The 23646-nt window shown below is 46.1% G+C and overlaps 1 protein-coding gene across 1 annotated transcript; it reads right to left on the bottom strand.

Annotated features, from left to right (window-relative positions):
* Nucleotides 1-1435: 1435 nt before the first annotated feature.
* On the bottom strand, nt 1436-23431 carry LOC140213351 (uncharacterized). Its single transcript, XM_072284600.1, has 6 exons — nt 23019-23431; nt 22448-22655; nt 21759-22142; nt 8811-9206; nt 8071-8319; nt 1436-1491 (listed from the first exon to the last, which is right to left on the bottom strand). The coding sequence occupies exons 1-6, from the start codon at nt 23316-23318 to the stop codon at nt 1436-1438; spliced, it is 1593 nt and encodes a 530-aa protein (XP_072140701.1). The 5' UTR covers nt 23319-23431.
* Nucleotides 23432-23646: the final 215 nt, after the last annotated feature.

Here is a 23646-nt window from a genome sequence, read left to right as displayed (position 1 = left end):
GCTGATGACCCTAGACTCAGGCACGTTCCCAAGGGGGGGCACAGAGCCCCCCCCCCCCCCGAAATTAAGCGACAGACCCCCCCTCCCCCCCATCCACCCCCAAGGCACCGCTCCTCACGCACATTCCTAAAGCGTCGACAAATCGGTCTACTCGGATGTCAACATTTTGCTGCCTTTTACAGCGAAAGCAGTGTATGACTAACCTCCGTAGTTGTTTTCGGCGTCCGTTAAGGGAAAAAATAATCATGTGAGCCGATCCTGGTGATAGTACAGAAAGGGTCAAAGATCAATGGCACGTACCTCATGTGGACTCGGGAACCTATAACGTGCCCTTTGGAACCTTTGGGATGGGTCCGCGTATGGGGAGCGCTTAACGCCTGCTTCACCTCCACCGCCAGTGGGCCCAGTATTGCAATATCTTCGGCATCAGCCTACGTATGGGGAGTTCTTAATGCCTGCTTCATCGTTACCGCGTTTCCGCCCGGCATTGCACTACCTTTGGGGTGGACCCAGGTATGGCGAGCGCTTAACGTCTGCTTCACCTCCGCCGCAAGTGTGTCCGGTATTGCAATAACTTCGGGATCGGCCTACGTATGGGGAGTTCTTAATGCCTGCTTCACCTTCACCGCGGCTCGGCCCGGCTTTGCAATACCTTCGGGATGGATCCACGTATGGCGAGCGGTTAACGCTTGCTTCACCTCCACCGTGGGTCGGCCCGATATTGCGCTATCTTCAGGCCGACGGGCAGCGGAGGTGAAACACTTCACTTTTCGTTTGAGAGCTTTGACTATCGTCAGCTTTCGCTGCCTTTCCATCTTGAGAGAGTGGAACTGTTGTCAATTTTTTCACTACTTTTGGATGGCGGTAGTTATCGGTATCTCTTGGAGTGTGGAAGTCAGTTTTATCATCGATTTCGTGCCCGTGCGATTAACTCAAGATGAATTAAGTTGTCACCATATCTGGTGCACGTCGAGGCATCTCTCCTTTATGCCACTCTCACTTTCTGTCACCATCTATTACAGCAGGCAGGGTGTAGTTCATTATTTTAGTTATAATATTTTATTTTATTTAGAAGGCCCAACACAATCTTTATGGTACTATCTATTCAACGATCACGCGCGTGGTTGTTGCTTCGGTAATTGAACCTTCTTTGTTTAGACTGATCCAGGGGCCAGGAATGGGACTCGGTTCATAGTCAGCTGGTCGGTATGCTCGTGGAACGAGTTGTGGGCGGAGAAAACGCCAGTTGCGTTTAACTTTTCCTTTTGCTTCATTATTTCCTCGAGTGACGGCTCGCCACGACGCTGGCAGATCCCTGGAACCATATACCTGCGATATAGGTTAGATAAGGTTGAAAACAGAATATTGCGAAAGAGCGTCCATAATCAAACCCTGCAATAACCGTTCAAACCATAAGCAATATGACTGTCACCCGTTACCTCGTCTGGTTCTTCCCTAAACTGTACAGCACTTGTCGTGCAAAATTGGCAGCTGGAAAAAAGAGTCGCAAGGAGATGAGAAATTAAGGGATCTGCTAAGGGAGAAAGCCAAGGCAACAGCCAAACAGGGAGGAAAAGCGAAAATTGTTTATGAAAATTTTCGTGGATCAACATCTTTTTATTTAAAAAGGAAGTAGAGAAAACGCTGCCGGAAGTGGAGAATAATTCCGTGTGTTTTGAATGATGCTTCTAAAGTTATTAATCGAGCCGCCTGACGTAGCCACTTCCCTGCTATGCTAATGGGGGTGTCTTTCAAAACTTCCAGGTGGGCGCAGTAAGTCTAGAACCGCAGCGTCCTGCACTCTGCGCGGTTGCACGGGACTGGTGTCCACGCATCGTTACGCAACTTCCCAAATAACAACAGGAGTCGATATTGGTACTTCGTAGAGCAGTAAACTAGGGATTCAAAAGAAATGTGATAGTTCCGCAAAAACCGCTACTAGAAATCCCTATTTTGCACTTTCGCTTGTTAACCGGTTCTTGGCAAGGTTCTTCCTGCGCATATTTCATGCGCGCGTCCATTTGATGTGGTTCTTTGCTTGCCAAGTAAAGAAGAGGTGTATCGCACAGGCGTACCTGTGACATACGCGTTATTTCAATTCTCTTCTTAGGCTTTACGCGTCTTTATGGCAAATGGTGGGCATTATTCACATTTGTACTAGTAAAACTACCCTCCCCCTCATTTGTATAGAAAAGTTACCTTGGGTTGGGTCTGCCCCTGAAAAAAAAAATCCTGCGTACGTGCCTGCCTAGAATCATCTGTCTTCTGCATAAGTAATTTGCCATCCGATACCCAGGTGAATTTCCACTTTTGCTCTTGCTTCATTTGAAAGGCCTTGGCGAGTAGTGCCTTATTTCGGGGCATAGATGTTCGTTCACTTAGAGCGGTTGAGCTTTTTCCGCACCATGCATTGCTGTTGTTGGTCTTTTTTTTCTTGTGGCTTGTAGGATCATCTCACGCTTTCGGCGCGAATTAAACCTGACAACAACATTGGCTGGTCCATCGCCCTTTGTGCGCACACTTTGAATGGCATCAATGTTTCCATCAAAAAGATCAACATTCAAAAATGTTGCCATTTTTTGCATAGTTTCGTGAAGAACGTCATTTTCAGTGCAGGGGATGCCTTTCAATTCAAGATTATTTCTACGACTGCACTGTTTCAATTCAGTCAGTTGCCGTCGTGTTTCTTTAAGTTCTTTGTTCAGCCGCTTGTTTTCTGTTTGACAAATCAGGCTTTTCTTCTGCACCGGAGAAAGTTCTTGTCGAAGGTTTACAATTTCTTGCTTGAACTCTTCAAAGTTACTATTGATAAAGCCCATTGAAGCTGCAACTGATTTGAGCTCTGCTTTTATGCTATTGTTTGATTGATCGATATTTTTTATTTCTGCTTTTACTTCTGACAAAACTTCCACCAATTTCGCGGTCATTTCCACCATAGTCTTAGCAACCTCCTTTATAGATCTAGGTGGTTTGTCTCCAATAGACTTAGTGTATTGTTCGAGAGCGTCACCTTTTCCACTTTCCATGATGCAAAGCAAAATATCAACTGTACATCAACGAAATGCGCACATCAAACATGGGTGTAACACGGCAACAGAGAGCAGTTCAGCAGCCGCAATATTCTAACTAGAAACAGTAAAAAATTGGCCGCTGGCCCACCTACAGAGGCGAAAAAAACGGTGGTTTACCATGTCGTGCTGTTGACACGGCTGCCGAACCGCTCTTAGTAATTTAAAGGAGAATTCGGATTACCTTGTTTGGAGAGTGGAGCCATCCTCGCTACCTTTCACTCAGCCGGCATTGTGGAATGTTCAGCAGATTGGGTAAAAAGGTGCGCTAAGTATACGCTGGTATAAGCAGGCGTATATTTAAAAAAAATTGAGTTAATGTTGTCAAAACCTCTACTGGACGAAAACTTCAGGCCCTGGATCAACGTCACAATACTCGTAAAATCAATCACAATGGAGTCCATGGGGAAAAAATCCCGCTTAAGCACTTCTGGCACCACATCACAAGAACAATCAGAAAACGAGTTGGCAAAGGCGACGTTTAAGGCAACACAACGTTCATGACTTGTCATAGTATTGCCAGCAATATCAGAAATCTGAATGACATGTCGATGTTTAGGTCTTATAATGCTCCAGAATTTAGATAGCTTAATGGAAAGGAAAGAAGGCAGTGTGTCATACAGAAAGACATGATAGGCTTCTTTGATAGCTAATCGATGAGTTCGGAGAACATCGCTGAATGCGAACCAATGTTCCAAAGCGTTAACACGTTTTACAAAGAGAAAAAAGCGTTTATTCCGATTCAAAAGTCGTTTCAGGGCGACGGTGAACCACGGTGATCGGGAATTTGTCGTAATAAGGCGTAATAGGACGTATTTATCAACTAGGGACACGATTGTATTCCTAAATAATGCACAATTTTGATCAACTGTTCTCTCAAAGAAGATAGCCATTCAGCTTTCAATGAAAAGTGCAAGTTCTGTGTTAATTGATGCGGAGTCGCCTCTCACATAGTCTCTAATTGTCTTGACACTGTTAACTTCGTAGTATGGACTATTCTTTCGAAGTGAATAAGGCAGTGGTCGCACAACCCGGGCATGCAAGTAATACCATGTAAAAGGTTAGGAGCTGTGGTAAGAATTAAATCTAACAGGTTAGATGTAAAGGAACGATACTTGTAGCTCTCGAGACCAGTTGTGTAAAATTGAACTGCATGCATAAGTTCAGAAAGTAGTGGCTGACTGCGGAAGTGTATCAGAGTAGGAAAGGGACCAAAGTATCTTACGGAATACTGAATAATAACCCGGTATGCTCCCACATAAAACGATTCGATCATACGGGCATATGGGACGTTCCACATGGACCATTTTGTAATAGTCTTGAAGCTATTATTTTAAATATCTATAATATAATATTATGCGACGCCGCGAAACAAGTCCCAAATGGTCGAAGCCGTATATTTACGGCGCCCTTATATATTTCAAAAACCCGTCACTTTTTCAACTGCTTGCTGTCGAGCAAGTGCTTCCACCCTGTGTGAATACAAGTATTTTTTTTTATTTGCTCCATAGTCTCTTAGTTTTCTTTCCACGGGTGAAAACGGGACAAAACGCGACACGCTTCAACGACCACTCGTGCATCCGTTCGTGTGAGGGAGCGCGGCGGTCAGTTTCGGTTTTGTCTCACGGACGGCACCTGTTCGTTGCGCTCCCAAAACCTGATGTCTCTCTGGATTCTGATCTCTCAAAGGGTCACCCCTAGATGCTTGCCCGTCTGGTGCTCACGGGGGTGCTCACGTCTGGTGCTCATTCAGGCACTGGCTGGTGCCGGTCTCCACCCTGCACGGCCTAGAACTCGGCCGACGCCGAGTTGTGGCGCGTGTGATGTGTATGCACGGAGTTTCGGAAGCGCTCGCGCGGTTTTTACGATTTGTGCGCTGTTCGTGCACTTCGTGCAACAGGGCATCCGCTGTTCTTGGTCCTTGTGCGACAAGTTTTCCAAGCGTACGTCAAACGGAGGAACCTTTTAAGCATTTAGGGGTGTCGGTCCAATAAGTAAGTTGATGGGTAAAAATACATAGCACTTGCTGCTTAGAGTTCATGTAATATTACCTTGTAAAGCCGCAGAGAGCTTTCCACATGCCAGTTACGAGCACTCTCGTTAGTGCGCTGGTTTTAGGCTTGGAGATCTGGAGAGCATGCTCTGCCTTCTCTCGCCGATCGGTGCTGGCATACACGGCAAGCAACTGTCTCAGAAATTCTTCCCATAAAGATAGCGGCGCTTCATGATTCACGTACCATGTCCTCGCTGACTCTTCTAACACGAAGTACACGTTGCGAAGCTTCCTTGCCTCGTCCCAGCCGTTGAAATCCGCGACTCGCTCGACGTTTTCTCACCAGCCTTCCACATCTTCGAACGTATTGCCGTGGAAGGACTCGGGCGTGCGTGGTGGGTACACGATGAGCTGAGACGATGCCACCTGGCTGGTCATGCTTTCACCGTCGCTCGTAACTATTGCCTGCACTGCTGCAGCAACAGGCAGTGCGAACTCGGGCGGGTCTCCTCGCAGGCAGCCGCTTGTGCGCGGGTGTACTGGAGTTAGTTCTCTGGATTCCAATTGCGGAGGGTCAGTGCTCCGCTCTCTTACGAACTGGGGACTCAAAATCGTACCCCGCGCCTCTACCAGAAATGTAGCACTCTTCAATGAAGCATACTAATCCAACTGGTTTATTGTGGGTGAACTTGTGCACGGAAACTCAAGGAAGGAAGGAAATCAACTTTATTGGAGGTCCTGCAGGCCACGAGAGCTTTGGGCTCTCATGGAGTGGGCGTCTCCCACGACGGAACCGGGAGGTTGTGTTTCCTGGCGTTGTCGTGGACCGGCTGGACGGCCCAGAGTTGGGGAGCGAGTTCTTCGCTCCGGATCGCTTCTTCAAACTTGCGCTTTTCCTGTTCGCAGTTTATGTGAGCTTCAAAGCACGGCCAGAGTAAATGATAGACGTTAAGAGATGTATTGGAATTGGTGCAATAAGGCTTGTCGTAGAGCTCAGGCATTTATTGGTGTAGTCTATTTTGCGTGGGGTATGTGTCTGTTTGTAGCATTCTGAGTGTAACGGCTCGAGCTCGAGTGAGCGTGCGGTGTGGCGTGCTATACTCTCTACGTTGTAGGTAGTAGTGTTTAGTGATTTCATTGTATGTAGTGGGGGCGTCCTTGTTCTCCGAGCGGTCGGGTGAAGCCGCGCGGTCTGTAAGCGCGCGCGCAGCCTCCTGTGCCGCCTCGTTAAGGTTGGGGATGTCGCCGATCTTTGGTCCTAAGTGTGCCGGGAACCAGTATATGACGTGTTTCTTAATCTCTTTCTTTTTAACAATTCTGAGAGCAAGTGCGCAGACCGTGCCCTTTTGGAAAGCTCTGATAGTGGCTATGGAGTCGTTGTAGATATGGCAAAGATTGTCGTCGGTGAGCGCAACAGCGATCGCAACCTGTTCGGCCTGTTCAGGCTTCCTTGCAATTACCGTGGCTGCATCTCTTGTGGATACGCGGCCGTCCACAACCGCCACTGCGAAAGCTTTGTTTCCCGCGTATGCAGCCGCGTCCACAAAAACTGAGCGTTCGCGGTTCGCCAAGGCTTGCTTAAGGTGGAATTGTCCTCTCGCTTGTCGTCTGCCCTTGTTGTTTTCGGGGTGTACGTTTCTGGGTACAGGTTGGACCGTGATCTTGGCACGGATGTCCCGTGGGAGGTCCGCAAAGTCTTTTTCTATGTTTCCTTGAGCAAAGCCTAGCTTCCCTAGGATCGTGCGCCCCGGAGGCGTCGTCGAAAGCCTAGCAAGCTGGGCGCGCTGCTGGGCTTCGGCAATTATTTCCAGGGTGTTGTGCATGCCCAGGCGCTCCAGCTTCTCGTTGCTGGTGCTCGTCGGAATGCCGAGGGCTTGCTTGTTGACCTTTTTGATTTGGGCATTAAGTCTGTCTCTTTCGGATCATGGCCAATTGAGCATTGCCGCAACGTATGCGTAGGAACAGGTGACGAAAGCGTGTATGAGCTTGATGAGATTATGTTCGTTGAGGCCCCTGTGTCTACTTGCAATTCTTCTGATGAGCCCGATAGCGTTGTTGGTCTTGGTGATGAGCTTCTGAACCGTACAGGCATTGACGTCTTTAGTCTCTACGATCATACCCAGGACTCTGATTTTGTCGACGCACGGTATGGCGTGTCCCGAATTGGTTCGTACGGTAATTTCTTGATTATAATCGAAGTCTGACGAGTATGGCCTGCGGCCCTTCTGCGTGGGTCTACGTACGAGCAGCTCCGATTTGGTAGGCGAGCATCTGAGTCCTGTGAGAACTATAAATTCTTTTACGGTATTCACTGCTTCTTGAAAGATGTCCTGCACCATGCCCGGGGTTCCTTTGGAGGCCCTCATGGTGATGTCATCTGTGTATATGGTGTGCTCGAGCCCGTGGATCTGTCCGAGTTTCTCAGCAAGTCCCGCCATGGTAAGGTTGAAAAACATAGGGGAGATGACCGAGCCTAGGGAGGTGCCCCTGCTCCCCAGCGAGAGTGTCTCCGTGGAGAGGTCGGCAAATCGGAGCATAGCCGTCCTGTTATTCAAGAATGACTTGACCTACGCGTGGAATCTAGCTCCTAGGTTGAGGTCGGAAATGGTGTCCACAATGTATTGGTGAGAGAGGTTATCGAACGCTTTCTCAAGATCCAATCCGAGGATGACCTTGGCGTTTCTAATGGGGTCATCAATTATTTGGTGCTTGATAAAAATCATGGAGTTGATAGACAAGGTCTAAATCAGATGAGGGTGTGTGGTAACAGTCTCTTGTTTTCGAGGAATCTGGAGACTGTTCTGAACGGCGTGATCCACAGCCTTACCCACTCACGACGTGAGTGATATGGGTCCGAGGTTCTCGACGCCCGAGGGCTTGTTGGGCTTTGGGATGAGAACCGTGGTGGCGTTCTTCTATTCCGGCGGGACCCTACCGGAAGCCCCGACCTGATTGATTTGTTCCGCTCGTCCAAGTTACGAAGGCCCTTGTTACTAATACCATTCGAACCTGGGGCCGATGCGCCATTCAGCTTTGGAAGGACGGTCCTGGTTTCTTCCAGAGTGAAGGGTTCGTCGAGGTCGGGGTTGTCCGTGCCCGTGTATGGGGAACCGGGTGCCTCGGCCTCGTTTTCGTGGCTGCTCGAGAGTGGCATGTATCTCTCGGCAAGTCGTGCCTTAAATTCCTGCTCGTTGGAGTTTTTAGGTTCGCGTTTCGCTATCTTGTCAGCTGCCTTGGTCTGCGAGCTCCTTGTTTGACCTTTGTTAAGAAGGTATTTGAGCAAGTTCCAGGTATTTCCCGATGTCATGCTGCCATCGGCCTTTGCGCATACTTCGTCCCATTGTTGGTTGGAGAGTACCACACAGTGGCGCTCAATGTCCTTGTTCAGTAGTGCGACCTTTTTCCTAAGTATTTTATTGAGTCTATGGGTACGCCATCTCTGCAATATGGATATTTTCGCTTCCAACATGTGAGCGAGCTTAGCGTCCATCCCGATTGTTTGGAAATCTGTTTCGTTTTCTTTGGTCGCGTTGCGGGCGACCTCCATGAGTTCTTGCGTCCATTGTTCTAGTGTAGCGTGCTTGTCGGTACGTTCCTTTCTTACCTGTCTAAACGCATCCCAATCCGTGTATCTCCATTTTCGTAGCGGTTTCAAGGCGATTGCTATTGATGTTTCCACAATGTAATGGTCGCTGCTGAGGTCGTCACCGGTATTATGCCAGGTGGCCCCCTCGGTGTTGAGGACGAACGTGAGGTGGTGTCCCTCGAGACCGAGTTGCCCATCCTGGTGGGGTAGAGAGCGGACATGATCAGATTGAGCCCCATCTCTTCCGCATCGGTGGCAAGATTTCGGCCTTTGGCGCTGGTGACGCCGTAGCCCCATTCTACGTTTGGGGCGTTGAAATCTCCGGCAATAATCAGCGAGTTGTCCCCGGCTTTATCCCTGGCCTTCTTCAACAGTCTTCTGAAACTTTGCGTTCTGTGGTTCGGGCTGCTGTACGTGTTGAGTGCTTGTATGCTCTTGGCCTTTTTGCCTTTGGGAAAGACATCGATGAACAGGTGCTCGCATTTGCTGTCCGGATTACTTCTGTCAATTTGGGCCCACGCCAGCCTGTTACTGGCAAACGTCGCTACGCCGCTGCAGGCTTTTGTGGGTGGAACGGCAATTGGTTCATATGCCGGAAGTGTGGGTGTGTCGGTGTTGGTCTCTTGAATGAGTATGATGTCCAGCTTGTATGTAGTGTGTCTGATGTGTTGTTGCAGGACCGGTTTCTTGTGGCGGAACCCGCGACAATTCCATTGCCAGAATATAAGCTTGCCTTGATTGCTCGTTTGCGCTTGGTGCCTTTCGGCTGGTTCTCGCTTATTTGCCTTCTCCATTTCTGCTTTCTACTTTGGTTGCGGACTTTACCGCCATTTTGGGTGTGATGATATCGCTTGTTGCAGTGTTCCTTCTGACCATGGGCAGTTCCACCGAGGGTACTGTGTCGGAGCAAATTTGTCATGTCAGCATTAATTGTCACAAAATCACGGTATATTTTCTTTAGATCTTAACATTACACAGCCAAAATATACGCAGCAAAATCCTGATCTTAATATTTCAGTATTTTTCGTTCTAACGTACCTATCCACCCTGATTCATACGTTATAAAGTATTGAAACTCTATTCAATGCTTTCCACCAGCCACCTGTTTTTATTCATGATGATGCCAGGAAATAGAGCCTGATGCCATCAACGCTCTGAAATCTAATCGGGAGCGTGCTAAATGTTCTAGCACACCTTGTGTGATGAACCATAGCGCTGAGGTGCTTCTTGTATAATGTAGGAGAATCGTTTATAAAATACAAGAGTACATGATTGGGCACATGTGTTAAGCTCATGAGGTTGGTTTGCGCCAAGTTAACCTATCCAAGCTTTCAGCTTGCTAGATAAGAAGCCCACAGTACCATCAATATACCGGCTGCATTTAACTGCACCAAAGTACTAAGCCAATACAAGTATTAATGACGTTATTTTACCATTTGAGTGTTCAGATTTGTAAGCTCTGGTTGCAGAGCAAGTTAATAAGTTTTGTGCGTAATTAAGAAAGCTATGTTAAAACAATTTTCAATGATTCATCTTAGGAGGCTAAAGGAAAGGAGCAGTTTGGAGCCCGTCCTCGAGATTATCCAGCTGAGCGCAGAAATTCTGATTAAACATGCTCCTGTAAGAGCCATGAGAACAAAAAATTTCCAAGTAAACGTTCTTGGAAAGCGTAACTGACGCAGAAAAAGAACGTCTGTAGTCACAGAAATAACAGCGCTTCAAGACGGGACACAAAGAAAGAACCACACACACATTGCGCTAACAACTTGAAGAGCTGTCCTTTCTGTCATAGTACATAACTAGTTCGTCAGTCAATCCTTGCAAACTTTTAAAGTCAACCTGGCTGAACCTAGCCTTTTGTGATGATGTCATCAATAGTATGGGCCCGTGAGCATGTTCCTTGTGGGCAGTCCGTTTTCGATTTTTATTCACGCAGTTTTTTCGAAGGCAAGCAATTTAAAGCTTTACTCTCAACAAAGCAGCGAACATGTGCCGCCGAAAGTTGCTTGGTCGCAGAAGGGATGCATGACGCAATGAGGCTGCAAATTTAGCGCGTCGCTGGCATCAAGCCAAAGACAAGGGAAGTAACGACACAGACATCAAGACAACGACCTCAAGGCAAGGGAAGTCAAATAACGAGAGGGAACAGCTTGGGCGTTGCTCACGGAGCCGTGCGGATGGTGACGGGGCCATCATGACGAAATCTGGGACGGCGGTATTCGTTTTTTTTATACAGCGAAGTCGTTAAGATGGACATTTAACTCGGACCCAACTCCGACACGGCCTATTAAAATAGACGTAAAACGCCGAAACACTTTTCTGAAATAAGCCCTGGGCCGATTACAATGAAATTTGTTGCATTTGAAGGAGAAAGACGAATTCTAGTGACTGTTGGCAGTGGAATTTCTAGTCACGGCCCGAATTTGTTGAAAGAATTTTTACATATTCAGAAAAAATAGAAGCACGAAGTTTACAAATTAATAGGCTTGCATCAAGAACAGATATAGCGCATCTGTAAACGGCATCCACTGGATTATTCAAAGCGTACGTTACGTTGTGTACAAGGGTTCTGCTAAAGCTGTACTTCCATATTAGTAAATTTTTTGGATTGTAATGATCATTTGATTTCATCATGATTTGAAATCATTTTTGATTTGTAATATCTGAATATTGTCCGCTTCAGATGCACGGTTAGATGCAATGCACAAAATGATATCATTTTTCATTGCCGAAAGACAAAGTTGTAAACTTGATGTTTTGTTTTCTGAAAATTTACGATGTTTGTAAATTTTTAATCAACAAATGATGACCTAAATCAAGAATGCGAAACCGAAAGTCACTAAATGTTAAGTTTTTCTTTTAAATGCAACAAACCTCCTCAAATTTGGTGCAGTGCCTTGCTGAGAAAAACGAATTCTCGTTCTGCATGTATTTAGATAGGAGCACCCGGGCTATTTAGCTCGGGAGCTCCTATCTAATCTTTCTCTTTCAAAAGCAACGCATTTCATTAAAATCGGTCGAGGGATTATTTCAGAGAATCGTTTTTGCGTTTTACATGTATTTCAATAGGTGGCATCAGAGTGGGGCCCGAGCTAAAGCTTCCTCTTAAGGGCTGCTTTCCCCACTGTCATGTCCGCGTGCAGAACAAAATCGCGAAGATAGTGGAATAGCACGCCGACCCGCGGCGGAGTTGCAGTTCGCCATTAAGTGGCCCGCATACACACCTTCACTGGTCACACTTGATCACAGAGTGGAAGGGAACTGCGTTTTCTTTTCTTTTTTGCATTGATTTCGCTTTTAGAAATACCCGCCATGGTTGCTTAATGATTATGGCGTTGGGCTGCTAAGCACGAGGTCGCGGGATCAAATCCCGGCCACGGCGCCCGCATTTTCATGGGGGCGAAATGTGAAAACACCTGCGGACTTATATTTAGGTGCACGTTAAAGAACCCCAGGTGGTCCAAAGTTCCGGAGTCCACCACTACAGCGTGCCTCATAATCAGAAATTGGTTTTGGCGCGTAAAAACGCATTATATTCTTTTAGAAAGAGATGTTGCTATAAATGCAATGGCATTTGTTCTTGTCTCGTAGATGTCAATATGGATTTAAATAAACTCTATGTCCCCTTCATCCGCAAAGTAGATGTAAGCTTGGTAATGCTCGCTAGCTCTCTCGCTCGCTCACACACACACGCACGCACGCGCGCACACGCTGACACAAACGCAAACACAAAAAGACACGACAAATGCTCGGCCGCGTGCACATTTACACGCGCCCACGCATGCACACAAGCACAAAAATGCACGCATGCACGTACGCACACAGAACTGCACGCACACACAAAGACGCGTGTGCTCGCGCACGCATACACGCACTCGTGCGCACGCATATGCAAATAGAAAGACATAAACACGCGCGCTCACGCAAATACAAGTGCGCACGCACGCGCGCTCAAGGTGTGCACAACCTTCCTCCCCTTCCCTGTTGCCTCAGAAAAACATTCAAAACTCAACCTGTAGTGAATAGCTTTATGGTTTAGAATTCGCACTTCTTAAACTCAATGCGCCCTCTGCTGAAGGGGTGCAAAACCATTTGCTCCTGTCGTGTGACATAACTGCGCATCCGGGATACATGACGTGCTTGATATTATTTCACCTGTTCTCGCTCATATCTATAATATCTGTCTCTTCCAAGGCCAATTCTTAAAAATAATGCAGGTGGCAAAGTTGCTCCCCATTTTCAAAAAAGGTGATAAAACACATATTTCGAACTACATACCCATTTCCATACTTCCGATTTTTTCCCAAAGGACTAGAGAAGATAATATTTTGTAGGTTAGCTTGTTTTCTTGACAAACAGAACTTACTAACCCCACATCAACACGCTTTCCGCAGATTCATGTCGACTGAACTAGCACTCTTTAAGCAGAAAGAACTAATCCTTGAACATTTTGAGCCACGTTTATTAACCTTGTGTGTTTTTTTCTCGACTTAACTAAAGCCTTCGATTCTATTGATCATAAACTTTTGGTTCGTAAACTAACTTATTATGGCACCCGAGCCATTGCCCTCAGCTTACTTCAATCTTACTTGAGTCACAGAAAGCAATTTGTGCATGTAATTGTGTTATCATCCAGTGTCCTTCCTGTTCGTGTAGGTGTCCCACAAGGAAGCATCTTGGGCCCTCCTTTTTGTTCAATATTTTCGTCAACGACTTTATTAACATTAATTCTGGCACAATGCACATTATGTATGCCAATGACACCACACTTCTTTTTTCATCCAAATTCCTGAATGACCTGTTCTTACGTGCTAACAGTGTGCTGTCAAAAGTACACCAGTGGTCACTCGAAAACGGTCTAACAATCAACTCCGCAAAAACCAAAGCCTTGCTCTTTCATCCAAGAAATATGAATGTCGTGCTACCTGGATATATTGTGCTTAATTCCTGTATTATTGAAGTTGTACAATCAATCAAATATCTGGGGTGCTATGCAGGATGCGCCGAGTTTGGCGAAACTCGGGATCTTCACGAGCTCTGGCGACACCCCAAGATGAAAGCACAAATGGTACCGAGACACAGTTTATCTTTCGAGAAGCCTCCAGTTTCATTGGTTTATCTAGATTCACTCTGGGTGGCTATCATTCCTTGGGCGTTGCCTTCTGGGCGGTCGACAAACTGGGGCTCACGTGATCATACCGTTGGTGCATGGTCGCGCCTTCTTTCACTTGTTTGTCGTTCCACCGAGTGCAATACACGCACAAGCGAGTTATAAAACAAATGCATTTAATACAATATTATTAGTTAGTTTAACGTGGTTTAAAAGCATTTTAAAGCTTTCAAGATGTACACTGAATGTGTATTCAACTAATTTGTAATTTAGTACGCTTCGCATTATACCACGAGGGAACGCTGTGGTGGCCTCATCACCATCACATGCATTCATCGGGCGAGCACGGCGGCTAAACATCGAAGAGGCCCAGTGTAAACAAACTCGTAAAACGAGCTTGCAGTGCGCGACGTAGTGATCAGGCTCGACGATGACCGCTATTTCTTGGATAGTTCTGTTCCTCCGTGAGCAATCTTTCCGTGCACCCCGAAAAACTGCGAATAGCTTAGGCGATTTTTACAGATCGCAACGCGTACTTACTGTTCACGGCACAATCCTGAACAAACAACTTATCCGGTGCTGCTTCTGTGAGTGCGCTGAGTTCCTCCACTCTGCGTGACTGCGAGCGTCACGAATATTGCATAGTGTGGGCAAAAGGAAGACAGCCGATATAGCTACGATGCGACAAGGAGGTAGTGCCGACGATGGATCTCGCAACCAGCACAGTGACGGAGACCGCAGAGGAGGTAGCCATTGCACTAGCATTGGTCTCCACGAATGCTCAGTACATCATTAGTGATTCTCAAGCGGCCATTAGAAATTATGCAAAAGGTAGGATCTCTCCTGAGGCATGGCACATCATCAGAGTCAATGAAGCAAAGTTCTCCAGTGCAGAGAAGAACGGCAGGCAATTGCTCTGGTTCCCAGCGCATACGACTCCAGACATTCCCGCAACCAACCTCAACGAGGTAGCACACCGCGAAGCTCGAGGTCTCACTCGCCGAGCTGAGCAAAGAGTGACTTCCACCGGTCAGGAGAACGCGGAGGAGGAAATCTGGAGAGAAAAAGATATAATAACAAGATTTAGCGATATTACCAAATTCTATCAAAATCGGAGGCGAGTATTACCACCGCCTCACACTAAACTGAACAGAGCTGAGTCCGTTACTTGGAGTCGACTACAAACAGTAACAGTCCCGTGCAACTAAAAACTTTCTACCCCGATATATACGAGAGCGATATGTGCAAGCTCTGCAAGTCTGTCAGAGCCACCCTTCAACACATGTTGTGCGGTTGCGAAATATACCAAAATAAAATGGCAGTCTCCCCAGAAAATCTACGGGCGCGGTGGTCGGCCGTGCTGCTCAGCTCAGAACTCCAAGACCAACTTTGGGCCGTCCAGCGAGCCAAGGAAGCCGCACGGGAGCAGCAGCTCCCAGTGGCCATCTAGGCGGCCCCAGGCCCGGGCCTCCCAATCGCCGGATTCCAAATAAAGGTATCACATCACATTAAGTCACTTTCGTAGTAACGAACTGAATGTCCTGCAGTTTAAAAAAGGCATTGAGAGCCAATGAGTGTTCGTGCTTTTACATGTACGTGGGCCCGCGATAATATGGAAAATATAAAGTTAACGTTCACTAACTTAGTGATATAACAGAAGTTCATCAGTGACATTCAGCCCGCAGAATCTATGGAAGAGTATCTTTATGCAGGTGAAATATCAATAGCAGGTACTGATATAAAGCAGGAAACTTATACAAAAATTTCATGCGTTGAACAGCACATGGGAGGCATTACCGAATCGTGATCGCCACGTTACCGATATCCTTGAAAAATGTTTAGAATCGCTGCATTGTACCGGTTATGCAATATGGGACATAAACCTGGAGGTTAACAAAGAAACTTGAGAAATCGAGGACTGTGCAGAAAGCGAAGTAACAAAAATTGTTGAAGATAGCATTAAGGCAGGAAGACAGTGGCGTAGTAAACCGTGGCAACTGATATGCTAGTTGAGATTAAGGAAAAAAAATGGAATCGGTGGGCAGGCCATGCACATCTTCAATCACTTCTTGCGAATTTATAACAGGTGATTACATAAGCGTGACAGAATGGATGTCAAGGAGAGAGAACTGCAGCAGAGGATGGTAGAAAATTGCGTAATGGGACAAAAATATGATGTTTGTAGGCATAGGATGCAATCAGCTCGCATAAGACGGGATTGTAGGGAGCACCATTGATTTTGCAGTGAACAAAAATAGGTTTGTGGTGCTGACAGTAGAGACTCGTGAAGTTTCGAGGACACGTCAGCTGTTGGCACACTAATAAACATTGCAATTGGTTCTGAAAAATACAACCCGTTATGAAAAATAAAGCAATGTTGTCCCGACGAATTGTTTTATTATGCATACACTAAAGGCTTCCACGGTCAAGGGCAGTTAGTACCAATAGTGCAATGAGCATTTTTATTTGTAAATAATGGTTTATATGCGGTTGATTCATTCCAACAATCCACTTTTTTTGCAGCGATACATTCTGCTGCTGGAGGCACTCAACTGCCTGGTGGCAGTAGGCGAGCGCCAGGCACATGCTCTTGAGAGTGTGGCAAGATCCAGAGGGCTGCTCTGCAACAGTAGGATCAGTGCACTCACTGCTTTCCAGTCGAGCCCCCAGAACAGACCTTATAAAGGAGCTTTCAGTTTATTATTTTGTTTATTATTCAAGAGCATGAATAAAATTATTGCAGTAAACATTGTGCTGTGCATATTGGGATACTTGTAACATGCACTTGATGTCTCTTCAAAATGGGCAAACCCATAAGACAACCTGGACCGTGTAAATGAAAAAGACACTAATGGAGCATATACGTCATTGTGCTGTTTGTTCTTTCTATGTGCAAGAATACAGTGGGTGCTGATTAGCTACAAGATGAACGGTGTGTGTATTTCACAATGAAAAGACAGGAAACGGCATGACCTTAATAATGCTACCACCTACAGACTGTGCACATGAATGCAACACTCCCCGATTTAAACGTGCCATTACATGCATGTTCGATGCCACATATTCTTTAACAATGTCATATATTTGCATGTACTAATTTTCACACAGCTTAAGCGCATGCATAGCTCACTTGTGATGTATCCATTTCATAGGCCAAATAATTGTACACTTTGTCCTTTTGTGTCGTACGAAAAGCAGCATCCTCTGGTCGGATACAACTTCACAAGACAGGAGAGGCTCCGCCCAGATGACCAAAGCGCAGTAGCCGATTGCCTCCACGTCTAAAGAAATAGTCCCTCTCCAATGAGCGGGTATTAGTGCGTCCAGCGGCACGACGTCAGTGTAGAGTGTGTGCCCATTGGTGCAGGCTTGTGTTCACCTGCCGTTGAAGTGCAGATTCTGCGGCCTCCTAAAGTTGTATCCGACTATAGAATCACGTAATGCCTTGCACTGGTTGCATAGATTTTACCAACTTGATAGCACACAATGATCAGGAACAGAAATCTATAAAGGCACCCAAGCAAAGCTGGCTGGCCACACTTCCATTATGAGGGGCTGTAAACAGTTCTCACCAAATATTCCCATGACATCCTTGAAAAAGAGGTGGTGTTTGGCACTTTAGAATCAAAAACAGATTACAGTGAATGTTGTGCACGACATTAAAACAAACTGAGCTTGGTTATCTGCACAGCATGTAATGAAAGTTTGTGCTTCACATAGGAAACAAAGTGCTCTGTCCAGTACAACTGTCGAGTTTGCTGTGGCACCTATTATGTCATTAGTGTCAACATACAAATTTTCAAAGGCCATTCATTTTACCATTATTTTTGTGCGATGGTTCTTTCAGTCAGTGCTTGTAATACATGAGCAGGTAGATTTGAAAGCAAAGCTTTGTTTGCAAACCTTCAGACTTCCATAATTGTGTGGCAAGGCACTGGCATGGTGTCAAATAGCTCACACTTCCTCGGTCCTGCACCAAAGAGGCCCAATGCTCTATCTGAAGTTGGATCGCACAACAATTCGACGGCACACAACGAAGAGTAACACACTCAACAGTGCGTTCTGCTGTGTGTATTTCTCTTCCTCAGTCCTGCACCAAAGAGGCCCAATGCTCTATTTGAAGTTGGATCGCACAACAATTCGACGGCACACAAAGAAGAGTAACACACACAGCAGAGCGTTCTGCTGTGTGTATTTCTCTTCTTTGTGTCCCGTCGAATTGTGGTGCAATTCAGCTTCAAGCTTCTATACCGATACAACAAGTCTTCAACCTCACAAATGATCTAGTTATTAAGGCACAATGGCGCACATCTTTGAAATGTCCCAACACAAATTAGCTCTCCAACAAATCACCGCAAGCATAAAATTTTGCTGCACAGGTGTATGCACGTGCCATATTCTGTACCACTAAACTCGCAGGAATCAAAGGGGCAAGCATTAACCAGCCTTACTGCTGCCGTTACCATCTTCATCATGACACCAACAGAAAGACAGTGCTGCGTTTCAGTAAAGGGAGTGCCGGAGGGAAAGGCCTGACAGCGAGGCTTGAGGCTTGCAATAAAAATAGCATTTACAAGACATGTTCAATGCCAAAATATGCTGCATATCGCTCATCCTACTTTGGCATTGCGGCAAGCTTTTACACGTTTGAGCATGTCACAGTTTGTGTAATCATTGCTCTAAAGTTGTACAAAAGGTCTATTCGCTCTGCAATCTTTATTTTTATCATGGCGGGTTAAGGACCCACTTTTCATTGGCATCTGCACCACATTTCTCCCGATATGTAATGTTGCCTAGGTCGTTCACGACATCTTCACGCACACCGAGTTCTGCAGCGCATTGGATCTTCATTGTTCTACTGCTGAAGAATTAGAGCCCTATTATGAGACGAAAATATACGATTTGTCCATACAGAATAACGCTGCCCCCCCCCCCAAAAGAAATACACTGAACCACTGGCACATGCACCAACAGTGAACACAGCAAACACTCTGAAGTATTTTCTTCATGCAAGCCAGCACACTAAGATTCTCAATGCATTTTCATTTTGCCATAAATGCATAGGCACAACCGGCTTGGCGCGACATCCGCATCTCGCACTGCAACAAATTAGAGAGTTTTAGAATTGGGGGCCCAAGCGGCTTGGGGACCCAAGAAAATTGCGGGCCTCCAGTGCGCATGCGCAGAACCCAAGCCAGTCTTGGGTTCTTGCGTTCGCGTTAACCCAAGACCCAAAAATCGAAAGCTAGCGTGGGCCCCCAAGCCGTCTTGGGCCACGCTCGCGGGTGACGAGATATCGCGAGATAGCCAAAAGAGCCGAACGAGCCGCAGCCATCCAAAGCAGTTGTCTCTCAGGCGCCAAGCATGACTGCTCCGAGGACGTCGTACGCGCGCTCGCACTTTACTACAGACGATGACCTCTGCATATTGCGAGAAGTACTGGGAACCAATCCGTTTCAAGACGCCAGGCTGTGGCCGCAGGTTGCGAAAAATCTTGTAGAGGCCACACGCAAGACGTTTTCGCTGCGGTCGATACGCAACCGCTGCGAGTTGCTTATGGCACAGTTCTTGCACAAAGATACTGCAAGTCTGAAAAAGTAAGTACATTTTTACTGCACAACTTCTTCCGCTTGCAGTAGGCGCAGGTTAGCTGTGTGCTTTGCTTGCCCTTATGTAATGTTTATTTGCCTTCGATATGCTGCCTCCGTAATCTTGCGCGAGTAAACGCGAATCCGCTTCCCCTGCCACGTGTAGCTACCCGCGGCGAGGGAACTTGTATATGCTGGCGCCCACCTCTGAACAGCTGTAATCACGGCACTATGGTTTCTAACGGATTAGAAACCAGTAAGATATCAGCTTTTGCCAGCGCAACAAAGGGAAACCGCCCGTGAGACGAATTCGACACTAATCGCCGCGCGCCCGCGTACGCCGGATACATGAGCGGTAGTCGACGCGCCGGGAAATGAAACACAAGGCCGACGGCGTCAGAAAAATATTTATTGCGTCCCTACAGGGTACTACCAAGGGTTAGAAAAAGAGTTGAAAGATTGGCACGTATTTGAAACATCCAGATACTGCCGTAAATAACGGCATCGACCATTTGAGACTTGTTCGCAGCGCCGTATATTACGTCAGTGACTCCCAAAGGGTTAACACAATAGTGAAACAAGTCTAAAGAAACTATGTGACGTACAGAAAACATAGGAAGCTAACTATCTGTTATTGCAGGTCTGAAACCAAGGAGCAATATGCCGTAAAAGAGCAGCTTCTGACAGAAATTTTAGCCCTCGCAAAGGAATTTGGATATGTTATTAGAGGAACCGCCTTGAAAAAGGTAGTTGCTCGAGCGCAACCTAACGTACCACCTGGGACTCCAACTGACCACAGAGCTGCGAATTTTGAGCGATTGGCTGCAGCCCAAACAAGGAATACGGCAGCAGCAGCTAATTATACCCAAGTTGCAGAAGAGGACGGTAATGCATGTTTTTCAATCAAATAATGAAGATGGAATGAGAAGTGTGATGCTGTAATATGCTTGTACCTAATCGCATCTTGTGCAATCTTGTTAAGCAGCAGCATGTATCCTGCAAATTATCAGTTTGTATATAATGTTTGTTTAGCTACTGCATCCAGTACGATTTACCTTAAACGATTCAAAGGTTATGGAGTTATGACTACATGAATAATAAACCAATGTGAAATGCTAATCATGCTTTCGCTCTCCTTGCAGGCATGAAAGATTTTCAGCCCACGGAGGCGTCACAAATTCTAAATAGCATATATAGTGGCAATTATGTAGATGTGACGCCTCCAAGTACTCCAAGTGTAGTAATATACACTAACCCAAGCAGCCCACAAGGAGATGCCACCTCTCCACTAACCCAGGACAGCGAGCCGCAACCTCCAGCTGTCAGCCTCCCAAATGGCACCGAATCGCCTGGGCCACAGTCCAATCCAGACACAGGCAGTTTGACACGAGGAGGAATGAGGATTACAGTCCCACCATTGAACACCCAGGCAAGCAATCATATGCACGCCAGGAGCAGCACCCAGCAAAGGAAAAGAGGCAGGCGACTCAATTTTTTCCTCTGTGTGGAGCATTCTGCAGTGAATATCTGTGCTGCCTTATGCAAATCAGTGTTAGCCTTTTCCCTCATAATTTAATGCCTGACAGGTCACCTTTATGATGTTATTCAGAATAATTTGATGCTGCAGCAAACAGTCATTTCGTCATGTGTTCATAATTGGCCCATACATATCTTGAAAAGTAGTCCATGAGTGCACTTATAGAACAGTTCCATTTTTATGACTCCATGCGGGATATTGCGCTCCACGATATTGTGCAGGTAAACTTTCAATGTCAAAGGGTGAACGTTAAAGGGAAGTTGAATTCTTACGTTAACACACTTAGGGCGTCTTATACTTGTTATGAGCTGTTCGAAGAGGGATATGTAACAATTGTGTGCTTTCAATTACAGCTGCCAATCCTCCTTCCGAAGGCAATCTTGCGTTTATTGAGCGAAGGCTGCGGTATGAACAATCAACGACAGCAAGAGATGCCACATTAGAAGAGCGGCGCCTGGAGCTGGAAAAGAGGAAACTGCTTCACGAGCAGGCAAAACTACAGCAACATATTGCTGAATGGAGAACGGAAGTAGAAGACCGCGCTGAAGAAATGAGGATTCAAAAAGAAGAACGTGCTGCATTACAAAGGCAACGCGAAGCAGAAAGAAATATGCTTATGGCACAACAAAATGCTCTGCTTGATGTTTTGAAAGAAGTGCTGGGTAATAGAGGAAATTAAATGTTTTGGTTCTTCACAGAAAAGATGTTTATTTGTGATTATTGTACATTTGGAAACCTTCCTGCTCCAGCAACTTAATTCCATTTTGGTTACACTACAACTTCAAACTGTGTAGTCCACATGAGACAAAGTTCATTTATTGCTTCAATAGGACAAATAAACAATATTCATACTAGCTTTCCTCTCTCAGCTCTTACGTAACACAAGGTATTCTTTCAGAGGAGGAGGACGAAGGTGATAGAACATTGCCACTTGGTTGCCATAAAGGCAAGTGTGGCAGTTGGTTAAAATCGTTGCTACTTTGTACATTTGTAGCACATTCTGGAGAAAGACTTTTTGACTTTTTTTGTAGTCCAAGAAGGCAAACAGACTGATCGTCTTGCCGAATCCCCATTCTACTGGCTGCCTTACAGTGCTCATGGCAATATTAAATTCTTGCTGCTGTTCATTCAGACGTGCACCAGCATATGGCCGCATGAGCAGAGGGCGGAGGGGGTACGCAGGATCACCGTATATAGTGAATGTATTGCCCTGCATCAACTGGAGAAGCTTCTCATACAGCCCGCTTTCCCGAAGTATTCCTGCAAAAGAGAACCAATTAGGAATTAACATAATGAGCCACAGAATGTTGCACCTTGCTGTTTCAAAGCGAAGGATAGATTTAGGAGCAGTGCATTTGTTAGTAATGTGTTCTTACTGAGGCACCGCCTTAATATGAAAGTCGAAGTATTATTTATGGAGTCGCATGTCAAAAACAGTTATGCTTAAAATGTGCTTCGCAGAAACTGCACTCAATACACGTGTGTAATTATTTTTCTGGGCGATCATATCGCAAAAGTGTCAACAATGCAGCTGGGAACGAAGAAATGAGGGGCCTTTGATTTACCTGCATCATGTCTGTGGACTAAATATGGGCCGGCAAGGTCGCAGACGATGCCGTTGGCACACATAATGGCCTGATATTTGACAACGTGCTCCCGTTTGTGCCCGGAGAAGTACATTCGCTGGTTGTACCTTGGTCGGCAGATCGGTCGGGCAGTTCCATCGACGAAACCCCAGCAATTAGTCAAAGGCGCACCTCGATCATGCACAGCCTGCAATTCAGAATGTAGATTATTGTTGCAGCAGTATTTATTGCAATATTGCTCTACTAAAAAGATTTCAACAACTAGGGCAACAGGCGCGTCACAATTGCTTGTACTGGAAAATGCATAAGAAAGTACATACACCATAGGTGACTTTCCTATCTCGTATGACATATTTGACAGAGGAAACGAGGTAAAAAGCCGTCTGTACACTTCCATTTTAACGGCAGTCTGTCAAAATCTTTCATAGTGAATTTACCAAAAAGCTAAGGTTAGAAACATTGTTTTTACAGTATCCAACGACGGCTACAGTCGCTAACCTAATCGTAATAACGTACGTGTTTTAACCTTAATGCAACAGCGTGTACGTACCTGGGAAAACAGAGCGATGTTGGCGAGGTTCAGCCAACGATGATTTGTCAAGGACAGGAGGTGACCGAAGGTCGTCTCAATGTGGCCGAAGACAGAGGCAACTATGCTGGACATCACGGAGGTATGTCGTCCGAAAACGTCTTCTAAATCGCTCCACCTATTAGGATATGCGAGTCGCCGGAGGGCAATCAGGAGAGCTTCTTTACCGGATGCTTGTACTCCCTGAATGTTCTCAATCGTATCGGGAATTAAGAGAGCAGATGACAATTCATCAATGTTTGCCTTCTCAAAACGGAACATTCTCCGAAAGACGTCATCTTCAATACTTCCGACGTCGAGCCATCCTTTGCGAGACGTATACTGCCGCCGGCCATGTCGTCGGTAAGTCGCTTCTGGCAACGGTAGAAAGAGGTCTTCGATGTCAGCCCAACTCAAATCAGCGTACAGAAGATGGTCGCAGAGCAAACTTGCTGTACGTCGACTGATTTTTGCCATTTTACGCGGGTGAACTCGCAGCTTCGCAATGCGTCTCAAGAAAACACCAACTAAAAGCACTTGGCTTCAATTGGCTTTGCTTGGCTTATAATTTCACACCTAAGTCGTAACACTAACCGGTACTAACTCAGTG

The sequence above is a fragment of the Dermacentor andersoni genome, chromosome 9 (genome assembly GCF_023375885.2).
Source record: "Dermacentor andersoni chromosome 9, qqDerAnde1_hic_scaffold, whole genome shotgun sequence".
In the NCBI taxonomy this organism is placed as follows: Eukaryota; Metazoa; Arthropoda; class Arachnida; order Ixodida; family Ixodidae; genus Dermacentor; species Dermacentor andersoni.
The sequence above is the reverse complement of the archived record's forward strand: the minus strand, read 5'-3'. Positions and strand labels throughout refer to the sequence as shown.

Bases quoted from the DNA above. Each gene is read 5' to 3' on its own strand.
- LOC140213351 (XM_072284600.1), bottom strand. From the start codon at position 23,318: ATGTTCCGTTTTGAGAAGGCAAACATTGATGAATTGTCATCTGCTCTC. The intron at 9,207-21,758 runs GTAAGAGCTGAG...CACCCACAAAAG, and splicing joins GAAAGAATACCTTGTGTTAC to CCTGCAGCGGCGTAGCGACG. The intron at 8,320-8,810 runs GTTCGTCCTCAA...TTCTTAACAAAG, and splicing joins CTCGAGGGACACCACCTCAC to GTCAAACAAGGAGCTCGCAG.